This window comes from Pteropus vampyrus, unplaced genomic scaffold (genome assembly GCF_000151845.1).
Source record: "Pteropus vampyrus isolate Shadow unplaced genomic scaffold, Pvam_2.0 Scaffold223, whole genome shotgun sequence".
Classification (NCBI taxonomy): Eukaryota; Metazoa; Chordata; class Mammalia; order Chiroptera; family Pteropodidae; genus Pteropus; species Pteropus vampyrus.
The window spans coordinates 2,657,301-2,672,524 of record NW_011889004.1 but is presented as its reverse complement, the minus strand read 5'-3'; the positions used below and the strand labels follow the sequence as shown (position 1 = coordinate 2,672,524).

The window sequence follows — 15,224 nt, the reverse complement described above, 5'->3', positions numbered from 1 at the left end:
TAAATGATGTAGTCAGGGAATCAAATCAAGAGTTGTTATAGTTAAAAAGAGAGAGAGAGAGAGAGAGAGAGAGAATATTAAAAATAAAAAATAATAGTAAAAAAAGAACAAGGAAGAAAGGTGTGGGGACTATTGGGATGAAAAGAGCCTGAAGAGATAAAATATAATGTATTTGTATGGAGAGAGGGAGAAAGGGAAGGAGGAAGGCAGCAACGGGAGAAAACAAATATGGCAAAGTGTTAACAACTGTTAAACCTAGGTGGAGGTGTTCACTGTTTTATTTCAGCTTTTTGGTTAGTTCTGAAATTTTTCATTATAAAAATTGGGCAAGGGGGATTGCAATCCATGGTATTACTGATCATTTCTGTGAAACTTAGTGCAGGTTTCTCCCTTAGTAAATTCAATATACTAGCATGTTTATTTGCGGGGAAGGGGTGAGTGTGTGTGGGGAGGATTAACCGGGAGCTTGTAGCACATGGTTCTTCCAAGGTGGCATGTATGGGGGACCAAAACACTCCTAAGCTGACATAGGAGAGAACTTGGGTTGGGCTCACAGCAGTGAGCAAATGCAGACACGGTCTTGCCTCTAGAGTGCATAATATGTGCCCAGAAGGCAGGTACTCATCAAAGAATCAGAGACAGCAGAGGCGGACTGCAGGTATGTCTAGAGAAAGGACCATTTGATAAAGCTGTATCTGAGGACCATAGTGAGGACTAAGTAAGGCAGTGTATGCTCTGAGCTTAATTGGTGGAACTCAAGGGCTTAATACATATTAGGTCAAGGGCTTAATACATATTAGTTCTCCCTTATCCTTATTCTTTCATAGTTATAATATTTGCCACTTGGAATTTGCCAAAAAAAAAAAAAAAAAAAAATTTAAATAAAGCTTCTCAAAAGAGTAAGAAGTCATGTGCAACACTATAGGAACCCTTTTTCATAAAAACTAAATTATTGAGTGAAAAGATAAAGCAGCCTTTTACAAGGTTCTCCCCTTTTTTACCCGTGTTTATGGCTTCACACAGTGCTCAAGACATTACAATGCCAGCATCAGTCATACTGTGTGTCACTGTCACTTCTTGTCAGCTTCAACTCACTCACACATTCCACTTTCAATAAGTTCGTTGTGTGTGAGCAAATATTCTTTCCATTCAGCCACATAAGCATAAATTCAAAAACTGATGAATTTCTAGGTCTTATTCTAAAACCTCAAGATTATTCTTCATTTATGGAATCACAGCACCAGACCACATTTCCCCCACAAACTCTCAATAATGTTCCAGTTTCAAGTGAATTCTAAGGATAAGATATATGAAAAAATTCTATTTTGGTATTATTTATAGAACTCAATGTTCTGTAGAATCCTGAATGACTGATCAACTTTTCTCAGAAAAATTTCTTCTGTAATAACAGTTCATCTTCTAAATAAATGACCTGGTAGATGGGTTAAATCAATGAGGTAACACCACAAGCATTTAAATAAAAATATTACATACAGCAAATCATCTTTTTGTAGGTGAGTTCTAAGTCAACAGAAGAACCTGGCTAGCCTAGCTCTATTTTTCCATGATTTCCTTCCCATAAAAGTGTACCAATGTGAAAATTCTGCATGCATGTGTACGTACACACACACACACACACACACACACACACACACACACACACACACACACACACACCACTTTCCCCATCCCACACCCATACTTTATGAACAAGTTTAAAATCAGCAACTGTTAAGTGAGTGCAATTTACAACCCAATCTGTGCTAGGTGTTGTAAGAGGACACCAAAGTGGCTGGCAGAGAGGAGACTAATTATGCGTGTAAGTAATGATAAAATCACCGCCACTGGTGCCAATAATCTGAAGGGACACCCTTCTGTTGTGGTCACTGTGGCCCTGGGCAAAAATCACATTAATTGCAACTGCCCCTCCCTGCTCCCTGACCTGCAGGCCCCATGAACCTAAGCTGGGCTCCAGTGTGTGGAAGTAGTCAACCAGCTTCTACAGCACACACTAGCTTCTGAGTGCTTAGCCTTATTGAAATGACAAAACTTGTCTTTCACAGATCATTTTTCAATAAGCAATGAGCCAGTGCTGAGCTACTGTATTAGACAATGAGTGTCACTGAAAACCTTCATATGAGACAAATTTCAGTATATGTAGAATATGGCACTCAAAATTGTGAGATACACCTGCAAAACAGTTCCTATTATGCCAAGTAACTTCCTATGTAAGTGGGAAGGATCCTTAACTTCTCTGGGCCTCACTTCTCTGTCAGCAAAAGGAAAGGCTGGGCTCCATCCAAGCTTTTCATCCTCTATTTATGTTACACTAAAGACAGAGATTAGTAAACTTAGCTCCTCCAGGGTTAGGGTGGGCCCAGGGCTGCAGGTGGTAAGCACATGGCCTTGACATCCAACAGCTTGTCCTAAAACTTTCTATAATTTTGCATTGTATTCCATAATATTCCTGGGCTTATTAACAAAATATCACTCTGCCCACCCACTCAGGTTGAATTTCCTCTGTGGCTGAGAACCTCTGGTGCAACTTAGCCCTAAGAAACCTCCAGATGGAACATTCCATGGTCCTAATTATGGGCTGCTGATAGCTTCGTTCTGAACTCCAAATCATTAGACACCTCATGCTGACTGAAAACCTTGGGTGTTTCCAGTAGAACACCGACTCTTCAGAATTCTCCCATTTTATAAAAACAACAGGATGAAGCATGGTTCTAATTAAAGAGTAAGCTAAATTTAATACGAGTATGCTTATACCAAACTTGGACTCTAAGAACAGAGCACACACATGAGACTTCAACAATTACCTAAGTTTACTTCTCACATTCTAGTTACTCTGGCAGGTTGTTCAAATCAATTATGGTAATACTGGTAATTTATAAAGTAACGGTGGCCTATAAAATTCAGTTTAAAAACTATAAGTGATAGGACAAAAAAGAACCAGTTCTCTAAGCTATCTTCCTCAGATCTAAAATGAACAGTCAGTCTCAATCTGCTTTTATGTTTTCCATCCGACTTACAAGTAATTATTTAAAAAAAAAAGTTCAGAGAAGGATTTGTAAACCAATTAAACCAAATAAACAGCTTTCTGCCTTTACCTCTTGGCCTCATTCCCCACAGTATTAATACTTCACACAGTGTGAGGTACAAAAGGTGATTTACAGAAACACAATCTCTAACATTTCTCAGAAGAAAGCTGAGTATACAGAAGCTATATATTTTCCTTCAATTATTATTATTACTATATATGTGGTATTTGAGGTCTCATCCAATTCTAAAAAATGACTGACGCAACTGACCCCTTAGTTTGAGCATGGTCTTAAAACCAATGTTAAGGAAATGGCTTTAAGAGTCTCCATACTTTTAATAATGAAACAGAAAATAGTGAAATTGCCTAGATGCAGTAAGTAAAGGCTAAAAGAGTTCTTTTGGCACCATCTTTCTGGGGTGGAATCTGACACTGTAATTAAAGTCTTAAAGCTGTTCATATCTTGTGTACACTATATACCTTTTAACTTGGTAATTCTTTCAGAAATGTATCCCAATTCATCAGGTAAGAAAATAACAACACTATAGATTTACAATAGCAAAAACCTGTTGTAAGGAAAGTGGTAAAATATCTCGTAGACCTACTATGTACAGCCATTAAAAACCACCTTTTCAAAGAATGATTAACACTGTAAAAAAGAAAATCGAAATATGAATATAAATAGGTATCTATATGTTGGTATAAACATCTGTAACAAAATAAACTTGAATCAGGAAATATAATAGTAATTGAACAGTGAGACTACAATTAATTGCTTTTTAATCTCTGTGCACAATTCTTTATTTTCAAAACAGTAAATACATATCTTCGTAAATAGAAAAAAACCTAACATGTTTAAAAAATAAACTCCAAAAAAGTTTTTGCCTTCAGCTCTGTATAAAGGTTTACTTTGCCCTAAATTATCTGGGTACTATTTCAAATCTTCATTCTGCATTGAGTATAAACAATCTAAATGTTTTCCTGCCGTTTTTTCTTTTTGATGTTTAATAAATGAAAACTTAACAAAATCAAGCTAAAAGCTGAACTAAGATCTTTAATATATAACTTTAGTCCAGTCCATATTTAAATTTTCCTAATCTTAAATTTCTAAAGCAACAAGGTATACATACAGAGTAAAATATTATCAGCTCTTCAGAATTATAGAAATATTCTTGTGAAAAAAAAATGTAACTTTTAAAATGTGAAAAATCTCAATAGGATAAATATTTCGAAATACCCCTCCACCTCATATTCAGAGCCATGTTCTGGGAGCCACAGAGCCCAAAGGATTTCCAGTTTGTCTGCCCCACCAACAGAAGGCTCACTGCTGGGGCAGGGCAAAGCTTCCTCTTCGGTCTTAAACAGTACAAATGTTTTCTAATTTCTTTTCTCTTTATCAGTTGAAATAATAAACCCAAAGCAAAAAAAGGCCAAGACCTAATTCAGATCATTCGCACACAATTCCAATCCAGCCCAAGTCTAACCTTTCCTAACCTAAGGCAAAAGAGAAATAACGCTCCTGACCTACAAGTAAATAAAATTATTTTGCTGATGAATGTGAGTTTTATATAGATTAAAGCATAAAAATTTAAATGAATAATTGAAAATAAAAGGTAAAACATGCTTGGTTACCAAGAGATAAGAACAATCGTAAGTTCTATAAAATGAAACTCATGGGCTAAAAGAAGAATCCCAAATTATGACTCATCTCAACATAATTTAAATTTCATCTGTAACAGAGCTAGCACTAGTTGTAGGATGTTTTCAAAGTTGTATTTAAATAGTTTGTGTATTCACTGAATTCCTTACATTTCATGTTTCTAACTATAAATGAAACCCCCAAACTCAGATCGTGTTTTTAATTTAACGATGCATATTAGGTTACTCTGAGGTATGTGGATGAGGCCTGGGGAAGGGGGCTAATGTATACTGACGCCACACAACATAACTAAACAAAACGCAGCATGTTTAACTGGAATGGTGAGCAATCAGCCCAGGTTATCCGCAAGAACTAGTTTCTTGCATCTATTACAAATATATACCAATAGAAGAGAATTTTAAAAAAACCAAAAGGCATTCTGGAAACTTGTTTTCTAAAAATACAATTCCCTTACAGTCTTGTGCTACATGTCAACTCTATATACACCTCTTCCTACTTAAAATGTATTGGGATGAAGATGTAATAGGTATATGCTACACTCAACCAAAGGTAATACTTTGCAAGGACACAGCAGTATCTATAAGGCTCAGACTCTCTTATTTTAATTTTTTAATTTAAGGCAGTCTGAATGCTCAATTTCAGCTGTTGATTTTGTAGTGTAAGTTTCCAACCCAAATTTCACTGAGAAAGTTAAAAATAAATGCACTGCTGGGGCTGTTGCCAGTACATGCATCAGTAAATATCAACACAAGATTACAGAATATATGTGAAATATGTGTACTGAAATTTCAAGCAAAACCTGATTCCTCAACTCACAGCCATTCCCTCACAGCCATGTGGATAGACCTACATTGGACGTATATTCTCTGTTAAGTACATGGGCAAGTCCAACATTTGATTTTTATTTGTTTTAAGACAGTTAACTGGAATCCAGCAAATACTGAGTACCTACTATGAGCAAACATCTGTGCTAGGCGCTGTCACATATCAAGCTAAGTCAGACACAGAGCTTATGGATGAAAATTCAATGAGTAATGGGGGACGGACATAGGTCAAGGAAGGCAGAGTGAAACCATCCACTACCACTCTGACACAAGACACACTCAGTGTCATGAGAAGGTCATTAACAAAGACTCCAGTAGGGTTCAGAGGTGAGTGATTCCTATCTGCTTGGGCAAATGGGAAATGTTAAATGGAAGAAGTCAATGTGAGATAAAGTTCAAAAGATTAAACTAATTGTAGGTTAAACTAATTTCACAAAAATAAGCAAAATGAAATCAAGATATGAAAGCTTACTGCCTATGAAAAGAATCAAATCTCCATGTCTCCAAACTTAATATTTTTATAGTTCACACCCATTTTCATTTTACTAATAAGAACTACACTATGTACAAGTGAAACCACAAGTTCTCTTTAAAAGAAACTCATGAAGACAACTCTTTGTCCCTGAGTGTCAGTAAAATGCTTCCAAGAGGCCCATCCTGCCAAATCACTTCTTGAACCTGAGTAACACACTTCATTCATTTAGGCCTGAGGCCTTTAGTTCTGCCTGGAACAGAGGCCTTCAAACAGAATCCAGGTAAGTTTAGAACTGAACATGTACTGCTCCAGGAGTACATGGAGATTCTGGAAAACGTGGAATAGCAAGTGTTAATTAAACACATTATTTTTAAAAACTGAATTAAAAACCTAGTTGCCAAACCAAGTACTCAAAAAAAAGAAAAAAAAAAATCAGCTGTTTTAAGGTCTGCTTTATTACATATATTACATAATCCACAATGTGGTCTAACCAGAAACTAATTATTAAGCTTCATTATACCACCTACTATGAGGTTTCAAACGGAGATTACAGGGAGGGAGCAGCTTTTCACATCCTTCCTGGGACTCACAGCCATGTCCAGATGGAGACACATGAGAACAGTCTTTCTCCCTGGGTGGCTATCAGTAAAGGGCAGTGCTCATTATTTAGCCTCCTGAAGACTCTTTGGCTACTTTCCTGCCAGTCTCTATCTCAAAGAGATTTCCATGGCTAAGTTTCAACTTCTCCCTCATGCCCCACTTCCAGTCTACCAATCTCTGGCCAACAGAACCTTGTGGTTATCTTTACTTTAGACCACTGACAACCAAGGCTATCACCTTTTTTTCACAGATGTGAGGTAGAAGAAAAAGGAGTCTTAGAAGCAAGCAGGAAATACATTAGCATCTCCATAATCCACAAAGACAGCTGCCCTCCACTGGCTTAGAAGATCCAGAATGCCAGAATGGCCTTTCTAGCAATTCTAAAATAAGTTTAAAAAAGTGTGACCAAGCAGGTAAATGGTCTGTTTTGAAAAGCTCAGCTCCGAATGCCAGAGCTTCTGCTCAGACTGGAGTTAATGTAGAAGACAAACGGGGCATGCCTTTATGTTTAGAAAAAGTATACATGTACATGTACATACACACACACACACACACACACGCGCTGCCACAATTTCTGGATCAGCTTCTTTATTTGACCTGATCCCTTTATAGCCCAATATTCAGATACTGGCTGAGTCTTCTAAGATATGCCAAGCACTGTTAAAGACCAGATGCAAAGCCTCTTACAAAGACCTTTACAGGCCTAATTTTTTAACTATGATATATATGTAGACACAGAAGCTTAAGTCTACATGAGGCGTCTGGATTAAATGAAGAAAGAAATGAGGCCTTGCCATAGGATAGAAATGACACCATAATCTTCAAAGGTAGTATTCTGATCTGTTAAAAGACAACTCTTCACCAGATCAGAGGCAAACTGGAAAGCCAGAAGGATTCACATGTAAATTGTTTTTCATAAACCATCAAAATAGGTAGTCATACCAATGTCACAACACAAAGCCCCCAAAACACAAATGAACCAAAATATGTACATGTGTACACACATGTGCAGTGCTACAGAGAAATAAGACATTCATATCCACAGAAACTCACAATTCTGCCTTGAAGCAAAAATCTTTACAGGTTATAAATCACCCTCCTATTCCTATACACAGAGTCACTTTAAATCAAGTATTGAACCCTAGATTAAAATATATATATAATTCATGTGCTAAGATTTATAAAATTCTTTTTCAGAGGAAAAATTAATACCCAACTAAGGCCTCCATCTCTGGGTTTGTAATTTTTTAAAAATAAAAAGTATGCATAGCAGTAGGCTAAAAAAAGTTCTGTATTCTTAACCAATGTGGAAAGTATAAAAATCTACTCCCTGGCAACCCTGTGATTCCACACTATCAAAGGCTTTTTAAATTGTGTGGCCTCTGGCTTATGGCCGACCCAAGTCGAGCACTCATTAAACACACATAAGCATAGGAGGTAAGGATAGGTAAACCAATAACCTCCAGATACCAGAACCAGGGAACTCCTGGATACCAGACAGAGAAAAAGGAGTAACTGTGTCATTACTGGAATATCGAAATAATCAACCCAAAGAGATGATGAAGCCTTTTTATTTTCAAAGACCAAAGCATGGCAATAACGTAAGAGCTACTACTTATTGTGTTCTTCCTCTGTGCTGGCAATGTAACATTCATTCACTACCTCATTTAGTCCTCACAACCACCTTTCGAGGCAGTTACTAATATCATTCCCATTTTAGAAATGTGGAAATCAAGGCTCAGAGTTAGGACTGTTATTTAGGTCACAACTTGTGACAGATTCATGAGGAGTTTTTAATGGATCTCCCTTAATGCTGTCACTTCACAAATTCCCTAACGACCTGTATTAACAGGAATTATCAAATTCTGGCAAAGACCATGAATACAGAGAGCTACACAACTGCCATGATGTGACACAGCACAAAAGATACAGGTGGGTGATTTGGAGTCACTGGCTTAAGAGTCAGAATCCGTTACATCTCCATGCCTTACCCATCTCTGACTAGCACTGAATCAGGTAGTATAGGAATGACAGACATCCTGCTGTTTCTTCTACAACTATTATCCGTGTTTCTCTGGCCATTTGTCAACTATAAAACGAAGCAGTTGTACTTAGCCCGCAGGAAAGTTGTGAAGATTAAATACTCCCTTGTATACTGCCTGGCACCAGGGATGTTTCTTTTCCCCTTTCCAGTCTAGTGCAGACAAGCAGTAAAATACTGCAATAATTCAGAAGGAAACCACCATTGTGGAATAAGTAAGGAGAAGTCTCTAAGAGATGATGAGGTTTGCACTTAGCTGTGAATATACTTTTGGAATCTGTACTGGCAAGTTTCTGCTGAGGGGCACGGGAGGCCTTCAGGACGGCTGCGGAACCACCAGGCAGTACCTACACATAAGTGTTCTTATACAGAATCCTGGGTAAGGAGGTCTAGAGCAGGATTTCTCTTCTTTGCTTTAATTACCATATTTCTTCCCTACTCTCATATTTCAGAAATACGGAAATCTCCAACTATCATCCTTTCTCAGTGTTATCTTCAGTGCCATTTATTGACAAATAGGGCTCGTCAAATACTGACAGGAACAAGTCAGACCATAGGTTCCTATTTTTCTATGTTGTATTATTAGCTAGTCATCATTCCTACTCTTTATTTTCCTTCACAGCAGTAAACATGGTTTAATTAGTTAATCTTTATTACCGTAGTTATTTCTGAGAGCATGGTAATTCACTGAAAATCAGTTAGGCAGCAACTCAATTTATAAGAGTAGCTACATCCACTATCACTTGGCTAATGTTAACCACCAACAGGCAAATAGGTAAAAAGGTATCACTATCAGCCAGCATTCTCCCAGAGAAATAATAAGCTTCTCTCTCTCTCTCTCTCTCTCTTTCCCTCTCTCACACACACACACACACACACACGCACCCATAATGGAGGGGGGGAGTGCTCACACGCACCCATAATGGAGGGGGGGAGTGCTATATGCGACCTGAACAAATGTAAAATTCACATTATTTCTAAAAACTAAACCTATTCTAGAATTTTAAATAATCACTAACGGGTAATAAAAGACAAAGCAATGTTAGTTAAAAAGGTAAAAAGCATAAATAAAAAAGGAATAAAAATCATATTCCAGGTTACTAAAAAGTTAGAAATCAGGTAAAATTCATAGTGTCAAACTACCTTTGCTACAGACAACAATTGAGCCCAAACACAATAGCCCACCATGAAATGCAGCATTGCCTTCTCAAGTTTACACCTGAAAAACTGACAATTTGAAGAAAATTCAGTATTTAATTCACCTCGGAGTCTCAATCTCATGCCCCTCTATTCCCTGTAAAAGTATTGTCAGCTAGAGAGTTAGTACTTAATGGAGCAGGATGGCCTTTTAGAAGATATGGCGACCTTAGAAGTTGCCACCTGTCTGCTGCCCTAGCATGGCACTCTCTTTTAGAAGGCCAGTGTTAAATCTCAAAGGAGAAAGGCTTCTCCCCCGGCTGAGGGCCAAGTTCTCAAGTCCACAGCTAAAAAGCTGGATGAGGGTGGGGAATTTTTTTAATCCATCAGAGTAAATTTAGATCATGCATACTGAATTTGTTCCTTGATTTGTAAGTGACATGTATCACTTTCTGGGTATTAAGGTAAAAGTCTCTAGTCATGGCTATTAAACTAGGAGAATCTTGAACTGAACTCTATCCAGAGAACAAATGTGAAAATAAGGTAATTATGAATCATTGTCTTAATGAAGTCAGACCCTTCCTTCATTTTAATTGATGTGCAAGACAGGCCACAAAACAGTCTGACAACCATGAAGAACCATGCAATGGGTTACTTGTGGGGCTGCTACAGTAATCCCCTATCTGCAAGCAACAACTAGGACCTAACACAGCATTTATCGAAGACCTGTGACTGGCTTCAGCATAAACAGATTGGTTACCAAGCAAAATCCTACCAGTGGAAAATCTGCTCTGGGCAGGTTTAGGTTTATGCTCCTCCTGTCAAATTAGCTATAATAACTTGCCATCAACACATTAAGCCTTCTTTAAGGGTTTGTCATTTAGTTTAGCAAATGTCTTTAAAATGCATTACATTTCTACAGCAATTTAAATGTTTACCTTGACATTGCTTTTCTTACTTCCCTCAACAAAGCAAGGGTGTACTCTTTATTAGAAAACAACTACTTGCATCAAAATTGTCCTCTGGTGTCCTGCTTTCCAAAGTATAATTATTAAAAGGCCAGGAACATAAGCTAAGGTGAAGGGAACTTGTTCAGTTTTTACTAAGACTAAATTTAAACTATAAGCCTTCATTTAACATGGAATTTTATCCTGCTTCAAGTCTCAAAAGAGAACATTACAAACCCCAAAGATGAAAACTACTTGTCTCCTTTAAGAGTTATCGGAATAGCATTATGCTGAAAGTGACATTCTGTCTATGTTCTGTCTGTTAACGCAGCACAGACTTGTTGGCCAACTGCAACTGGCTGTAAGTCCTTATCGCAAATAAAACTATTTTTGTGCCATTTCTATTTTTCACTTAAACGTCACCAGCTCAAGACCTGTCAAGTGTTCTGTTGCCAAGACTCTGCCTGTCAGAAAGGTCAGCATCCAGTACCTTCCAGTTGGGTCCCAAAGGGCCTCTTTTGGTCTTGGCTGACTGGAATAATGCTGGGTCTTCATCAGCTTTGTAGTCCTGCAAAGCAAAACAAAGTCAGAGGCAGCAAAGAAAACCAGAGAAAATTCTTTAACCTTGCCAGAACAGCTCTTTGCAGCTACTAGAACACATGACAGAAACCAATTAGGTTTACTGTGCTTTTGCATAAAAGCAGGAAAATGCTTCTATGTGACATTACATTTTCAGTTTGGTTCTCTTTGCTTTAAATTTTTACCTTAAGGCAAAATGACTACATAATAAAAAAGTAATAAAAGCCTTGGTTAGCAGTCCAACACTGGTTACTGGATAGCCATCTTCAAGAATAAATCTTCCAACATTTTTCAATAGTTCCAGTATTTTGATATATGTATAATCACATTCAAGAAATAAAACATTACCTATGCCGGTTTTGACGATACCCAAAGATGATGACATTGGACTCTTAATGTCCGCTAGAGTCATTACTATGACTGGGAACACAGGTCAGAACTATTGATGCTCGGCACTCACCATCTCTTTCACGGTTGGGCCTTGGGTGGATGACTCAACTAGAAAGCCAGCTTTTCCAAAACCTTGTCCAGAGAGACATGAGGCCCATATACCCCAGCCTCCTCACAGAAGAGGGACTGTACTCATGGCAGCCCCTCCTTGTCAAAGGAGGCGAGGGATGAGTTTATGACTCCTTATGGGAATATCTCAGTTATATGTCAAGTCACAGGGGAACTGCGCCCAAATTTAGGTTTTATGCAAGGTTCTAGTGTGTGTGAATTCTATTTCCCTTAACATACTCTTCCTGATAGAATGAGTGAAATGAACGGAGTAAATCTTTTTAAACCTGTCTGCTGTACAAAAGTTCTTTCGTCATTACTACACATACATACATACATGCAACCTATGGAAAGAAACAAAAATTATCTTTGAAGAGCTAAAGTTCAGGTTTAAAAAAAGGAATGAGTTGTAATAGGAATAATTAACAGAGGTCAGTTGGTTAATTGAAAATACTGCATAGGGAGAGAGCCCTTTCTCTCCTGAGCAGGATTTCTGAACCAGGAGTCCTTCACACCATTTGTGGAGAAACCACATCCATTGGTGAAAATCCCCAGACCAGTCAAATATGAAAAATCACTGTTCTAGAGTTAAGGGCGGTGTAAGTACTGAACATACTCTGAAGTATAATACAAACTTTCACAAATCAATGAAAACATGCTGAGAAGCAGCCAATCAAGACTTAATAGTTATTCAGTAAATGCATATGACATGATGATAATTCCTGAAGAAAAAGTTATAATAAAGTATGTGAGGAATAAAAAATCTGAGGTTCAGGTAGACAACAAAACTAAAAATATTAGGTAAATACGTGACCCTACTTGAAGCCTGTCTAAAGGCTGTCTTCTAAGAAGCTATAAAAAGGTCCAACAATGGACTAAACTTATTACACAAGCAAACTTAGCAGGCCAGTAGCAATGTGGTGTAACCACAGGCATTAGGTCAGCATTATCCAGGAACGACAAACTGGGATGACTGCAAGGATCAGACAACTGGAGTTACTTCATGTGTCTGGGCACTTAAGCAGAAGGTTCAATTACTATCATGAATTCTGAAACTCTTGTTTTGAACCACACCCTAAAAATTAACATCTTCACTGTTGACTGAGAAAAGTATCAACTGCACAGGGTGGTCTTAATATCAGGATCCAGTGAGAACACAGCTACTATGCTAACACCAATAACCATAGATTTCCGTAAAACATTTCCTTCTAGGTCAGAAATTTGAAATTGAAACCCCCAAATAAGCTCAATTTTCTCCATAACTTAAAATATTTAACATCATATCAAATAATCACTTTGACATCATCTCCCTCAATCAAGGTCTATTTATTTAACAGCCATCATATATAAGGTAGTACACAGGATGCTAAGAGGTAGTCCAAGGGGTAAGGAGACTCAACACATGGTTCTGGCTCCTAAAAAGTCACAGTCCAGTTGAGAGAAAGACAGGCAAACCAAGAAAAGGGAACCGAAACTCAGGGAGTACATGTAAACTGCCAACACAGAACAGAGAGAAGAATTAGAGTCAGAATCAAAACCAACCAACACTAGCCAAGAAAATATATTTTTTTAAATGAGTTTTCACACCCTTTTTAAAAGTAGAAAAATCTTTGTACTAAGGTGCATTATGTTAACATTATTTATGATTAGATCTTAATTATCTATACAATGCCCAGAGGTCTGGCCAGTGTTTCACGACATTTGAGGGAAAATACTTTTTTTCTTTTTTACCAACTGGGGTGTGACCTCGCTGTGGGCACGGCGCTCAAAAATAAAATCTGTTTTTTCAAAATCTGAGATGTTATGGACCCTGGCATGATTTCAACAATATATACCACATTTCCTGAACCTAAGAGATAGAGGATGCGCCATTATTTTATGGACCATTAAGAAGGAAAACATTCAGCCAACAAAACATGCTATAACTGGAAGACAGATCCTGAATCTGAATATATTAAAATATGGGGGGAAGCAATGAAAGAAAAAACTGCAGAACCTGCCTGCTCTCGGAGAGAAAGGAAAAACAAAATCCATGAAACGAAATGCACACAAATATCAGCAGAGCTAAAGGAAAAAACCACTGATCACTGATGAAATATAAGGGTAGTACATAAATTAAGAAACAAATAATATAAGAAAAGCAAGCTTGGTCTAAATTGTGACCAGCATAAATTATACTCATGTAGGGATAAATTAATTAAGAGGTTGACCTGCCCCAGGTGATAGGCCTAAGCATAACTGTGGCACCAGTGAAAATGAAAATGTGAGGGGATGGATTACACAGACTTTTTTGACAATACCCCTTTCTCCTTCCTAACCCCAGCTCCATATCAAGGCAACAACTTCAGAGATTTTCAATACCTATTTGACATAGATTAATTAACTGAAGAACATGGAATAACACTTTGAAACTTCTCCACTCTGGACCTAACTAATACATTGTTCCACAAAGTGTATTTCCGAGCCTTCATTATTAATGCTAGTTGCTCGTTGGATGCTTTTCTGAACTATGAATGCACAGAACTATAGAGGTGAACTGAACCTTGAAGACCATCCAAGCTACCTCATTTTACAGATGAGGAGACCACAGCCAACAAAGAGGTGGTATGGCTCCCCTAGGACTTCAACACAAGGCTTCTTAGCTTCTATCCTGGGCTCATTCTGGTACACTACACAGGAGAGGCACAGAAGGGTGTCCACAAGTGCCAGATAAGCAAAACACATTTTTAAAACACCAAGAAGCAGTAGTACCAGATACCAATGTGGATTTTCCTATAAGAAATGAGTGTGTGCATATAAGATATTATAAATACATACACATATATCTCCAAAGCTAAGTCTTCCCTCTCTGCTTTTTTCTTCTGAATACAAAGAATCATTAAAGATATACCAAAAATGTAACAAAACCCAATTATTAACAATAGTACCTTAACTTTGACAGATGAGGATAATACATCTTGTCAAAACCTAGGAATTTTTGTGCTTTTTTATGTTAGCTCGAATACGTAAATGTTTAATCAGCTGAATTAAGTAGCAAGATATTAAAAAGCAGGAAGCAGGTGTAGTTTTAACAACCTCACTTCTGTATCTCTGTAACAAACATTTAATTTGTTGAACAGTATCTTCTTTGCTACAATTTTATTGTTGGGTATCTAGTTTGGTCTTTCTGTATTTGAAAACTGGCCGATTTATAGCCGTATCACAATGAACAAATATATTCCTTCATGTATGACAGTTTCGGCATACAGAATGCAACCTCAGCTACCAATTATAGCTGCAAATGAGCAATAGTGTGGAATGAGACAGCCTGCTGGCTTTGTTAGTATTCTGTCTCCTTTGGGATCCCATGGGGAAAGGGGAGGCTCTGATGAAGAGAAGCCCTTGGCTCATGGTTTATTGTGCTTGCCACCAGCTGCAGAC

At 37.6% G+C, this 15,224-nt stretch overlaps 1 protein-coding gene across 2 annotated transcripts in view; it reads right to left on the bottom strand.

Moving 5' to 3' along the window:
* The window catches only part of PITPNB (phosphatidylinositol transfer protein beta), a 62,998-nt gene that overhangs the window by 9,120 nt on the left and 38,654 nt on the right, over positions 1–15,224 (bottom strand). For both annotated transcript variants that reach the window (XM_011373387.2, XM_023538417.1), the window contains exon 8: positions 11,218–11,295. In XM_011373387.2, coding sequence (XP_011371689.1) covers positions 11,218–11,295 — 78 coding nt within the window. The remainder of the gene's footprint in view (positions 1–11,217; positions 11,296–15,224) is intronic.